General features: G+C 36.1%; 1 protein-coding gene across 1 annotated transcript; it reads left to right on the forward strand.

Moving 5' to 3' along the window:
• Positions 1–1,445: 1,445 nt before the first annotated feature.
• LOC121366458 (putative uncharacterized protein DDB_G0282133) lies at positions 1,446–4,274 on the forward strand (the record flags this gene model as incomplete). The annotated part of the gene is made up of 2 exons (XM_041490906.1): positions 1,446–1,450; positions 1,513–4,274. Coding segments are annotated over exons 1-2 (2,767 nt in total), but the record flags the coding sequence as incomplete, so codon positions are not given.
• Between the last annotated feature and the right edge of the window lie 408 nt (positions 4,275–4,682).

The raw sequence follows: 4,682 nt of genomic DNA on the forward strand, positions 1-4,682 counted from the left end.
GGTATCGTCAATATCATATATTAGGAATAAAAATAATGTATTATGTTCGCCAGAGGCTCGCATAATACACTTTTTATTCCTAATATAGGATATTGACAATACCGAAAAACACTCTGGTAATAATCTATCTATCTATCTATATATAATTCTAATCTATTCTAACGTAATATTGGGACCGAAATATGTACCGCCAGACAAAATTTGGCATATTTGTTCATTAGTTAGTGAAACCGAAGACTTGGGAAATTACCCATATTGTTTAATTGCGTTAGGCCAAGTGCGTTTTGGGACCAATAGCGTTAACATGCCGTTTTGTAATGAACTTTAATTTTCTTATGGTATTTTGCTTATTAACATTATTAACAAATTCCCATTCCAACTTTTATAAATTTTAATAAACAAACAGAATAAGGTCAGTTTATTACAAAACATGTACATTTTTTTTTAAAGTGTAATTTTTTTAATAAAGTGGCGAATTGTAATATATATTTTTTAGTTAATTCTAATCTACTCTAATTTAATCTTGGCGTCGAAATATGTACCACCAGACCAAATTAGGCATATTTTTTCATTAGTTAGTCTATCCACAGACCTGGGAAATTACCCATATTGTTGTAATTGCGTTAATGAATGAATGTTTAACGACACCCCAGCACGAAAAATGCATCAGCTATTGGGTGTCAAACTGTGGTAATGCAAACAAATAAAGTGAATGAATGAATGAATGAATGTTTACCGACACCCCAGCACGAAAAATACATCGGCTATTGGGTGTCAAACTGTGGTAATGCAAACAAATAAAGTGAATGAATGTTTACCGACACCCCAGCACGAAAACTACATCGGCTATTGGCTGTCAAACTATGATAAATGCAACAACAATGTGATGATCAACATCATTATAAAAACTCAAGATTTAAACAAAAACACAGTGTAAAGAGCTGTGCAAAAATACAGATATTACAGACAGATACTGACTTTTATTCAAAATTCCAATTTGTGCTGTATTGGTAATTCTCAAAGATAATGATACACCCCTGAACCACGGTGAGGTTACAGCACACGCAGGAGTGTAATTGCGTTAAGTGCTGTGTTAAGCATTTAAGACTTGAGTTTTCATTGGTAGGTGTCCGGCCACATTCACCGAATTTCAACCACTTCAGAGGTGCGATTTTGGGTATGCCTCCCGAGTGTATGATTCTACATGGGGGTGGGGAGGATTACCTGACATGCTCTGGCCGGGCTCGGGTCATACTGCGGCATCATCATCCATCTCATCGTCATCCATGTTTGTAATGTTCAAATACCAAAATATGTCTTTGTATCTGTGTTAAATGTTTGTGGCGTTTGTTTTTTTAAAGTTTATCCTGGCTTTCTGCTATATTTTAGACTTGGGGCTTGTGAAAGGAAGGTAATACACCTAAACCAGGCTGCCGGAATTACCAATGCAGCATTGACAAATTCTAAAAATTCTATCATCCGTTTGAATCAAAACTTGAACTTCGCCAACAGAAAAATCACCAGTTTGACTGAACATCTGTACAACGCCAATGGAAATATCACCATTTTGACTAAAGATTTGAACAACGCCAATGGAAATATCACCAGTTTGACTAAATATTTGACCAACGCTAATGGAAATATCACCAGTTTGACTGAACATCTGGACAACGCCAATGGAAATATCACCAGTTTAACTAAAGATCTGAGCAACGCCAATGGAAATATCACCAGTTTGACTAAAGATTTGAACAACGCCAATGGAAATATCACCAGTTTGACTAAAGATTTGAACAACGCCAATGGAAATATCACCAATTTGACTGAAGATTTGAACAACGCCAATGGAAATATCACCAGTTTGACTGAAGATTTGAACAACGCCAATGGAAATATCACCAGTTTGACTGAAGATTTGAACAACGCCAATGGAAATATCACCAGTTTGACTGAAGATTTGAACAACGCCAATGGAAATATCACCAGTTTGACTGAAGATTTGAACAACGCCAATGGAAATATCACCAGTTTGACTGAAGATCTGAACAACGCTAATGGAAATATCACCAGTTTGACTGAAGATCTGAACAACGCTAATGGAAATATCACCAGTTTGACTGAAGATTTGAACAACGCCAATGGAAATATCACAAGTCTGACTAAAGATTTGAACAACGCTTATGGAAATATCACCAGTTTGACTAAAGATTTGAACAACGCTTATGGAAATATCACCATTTTGACTGAACATCTGGACAACGCCAATGGAAATATCACCAGTTTGACTAAAGATTTGAACAACGCCAATGGAAATATCACCAGTTTGACTGTAGATTTGAACAACGCCAATGGAAATATCACCAGTTTGACTGAAGATTTGAACAACGCCAATGGAAATATCACCAGGGTGACTGAAGATTTGAACAACGCCAATGGAAATATCACCAGTTTGACTGAAGATTTGAACAAAGCTAATGGAAATATCACCAGTTTGACTGAAGATTTGAACAAAGCTAATGGAAATATCACCAGTTTGACTGAAGATTTGAACAACGCTAATGGAAATATCACCAGTTTGACTGAAGATTTGAACAAAGCTAATGGAAATATCACCAGTTTGACTGAAGATTTGAACAACGCTAATGGAAATATCACCAGTTTGACTGAAGATCTGAACAACGCTAATGGAAATATCACCAGTTTGACTGAAGATCTGAACAACGCTAATGGAAATATCACCAGTTTGACTGAAGATTTGAACAACGCCAATGGAAATATCACAAGTCTGACTAAAGATTTGAACAACGCCAATGGAAATATCACCAGTTTGACTAAAGATTTGAACAACGCTAATGGAAATATCACCATTTTGACTGAACATCTGGACAACGCCAATGGAAATATCACCATTTTGACTAAAGATTTGAACAACGCCAATGGAAATATCACCAGTTTGACTGAAGATTTGAACAACGCCAATGGAAATATCACCAGTTTGACTGAAGATTTGAACAACGCCAATGGAAATATCACCAGTTTGACTGAAGATTTGAACAACGCCAATGGAAATATCACCAGTTTGACTGAAGATTTGAACAAAGCGAATGGAAATATCACCAGTTTGACTGAAGATTTGAACAAAGCTAATGGAAATATCATCAGTTTGACTGAAGATTTGAACAACGCTAATGGAAATATCACCAGTTTGACTGAAGATCTGAACAACGCTAATGGAAATATCACCAGTTTGACTGAAGATTTGAACAACGCTAATGGAAATATCACAAGTCTGACTAAAGATTTGAACAACGCCAATGGAAATATCACCAGTTTGACTAAAGATTTGAACAACGCCAATGGAAATATCACCAGTTTGACTAAAGATTTGAACAACGCCAATGGAAATATCACCAGTTTGACTAAAGATTTGAACAACGCTAATGGAAATATCACCAGTTTGACTGAACGCATCACCAGTTTGTCAGAAAATCTTAGAAACTCAAATGGAAATATAATCAAGCTGTCTGAAGATTTGAACAACGCCAATGGAACTATTACAAATCTGACTGAATATTTGAGAAACGCTCAAACAAATATCACAAGTTTGACTGTGGATTTGGCCAACGCCAATGGGACTATCAACACATTGACTGAAGATCTACACAACGCCAATGGAACTATCAACAATTTGACTGAAGATCTGAACAACGCCAATGGAAATATCACCAGTTTGACTGCAGATCTGAACAAAGCCAATGGAAATATCACCAGTTTGACTGAAGATCTGAACAACGCCAATGGAACTATCACCAGTTTGACTGAAGATCTGAACAACGCCAATGGAACTATCACCAGTTTGACTGAAGATCTGAACAACGCCAATGGAACTATCACCAGTTTGACTGCAGATCTGAACAAAGCCAATGGAAATATCACCAGTTTGACTGAAGATCTGAACAAAGCCAATGGAACTATCACCAGTTTGACTGAAGATCTGAACAACGCCAATGGAAATATCACCAGTTTGACTGAAGATCTGAACAACGCCAATGGAACTATCACCAGTTTGACTGAAGATCTGAACAACGCCAATGGAAATATCACCAGTTTGACTGAAGATCTGATCAACGCCAATGAAAATATCAACACTTTGACTGGAGGTCTGAACAACGCCAATGGAAATATCACCAGTTTGACTGAAGATCTTAAACAAACTAACGAAGCTCTCAAGAACATCAGTATGGTGTGCCAAACAGACTGGCCAGATTATGAAGGTACGTTTTTGTAACTAAGTCTTGACAGTAGTATGTTGTTGATCGTTTGACAGGTTTTAAAAAATTATTATGACAAACATCAGTATGTTGTTGGACTTCACATGTATACGAATAATGTGTAATATGTAATATAAGTTAAAATCAAAACAGAATACAAAAAGAAGATAGAAAAAAAAAAAGTACTTGGAAAGGTAATAAACATCGAAGAGAAGAAAACACATTGAAAGAAAGAGTTACTGTGAAGGACAATTAAAGTTTGCTTTGGACGAAATCTATTTCCAGACAAGCTAAATTTCTGCTGTGTGATGCATCACTTCCAAAATTTTTTAGTATTCGTTCAAGTTTAAAAGTAACGAAATAGTCGAGCATAGATATATACCTGTAGTAGATTTTTTTTTTTTTAAAGAG

The sequence above is a fragment of the Gigantopelta aegis genome, unplaced genomic scaffold (assembly GCF_016097555.1).
Source record: "Gigantopelta aegis isolate Gae_Host unplaced genomic scaffold, Gae_host_genome ctg5805_pilon_pilon:::debris, whole genome shotgun sequence".
NCBI classification, from domain to species: Eukaryota; Metazoa; Mollusca; class Gastropoda; order Neomphalida; family Peltospiridae; genus Gigantopelta; species Gigantopelta aegis.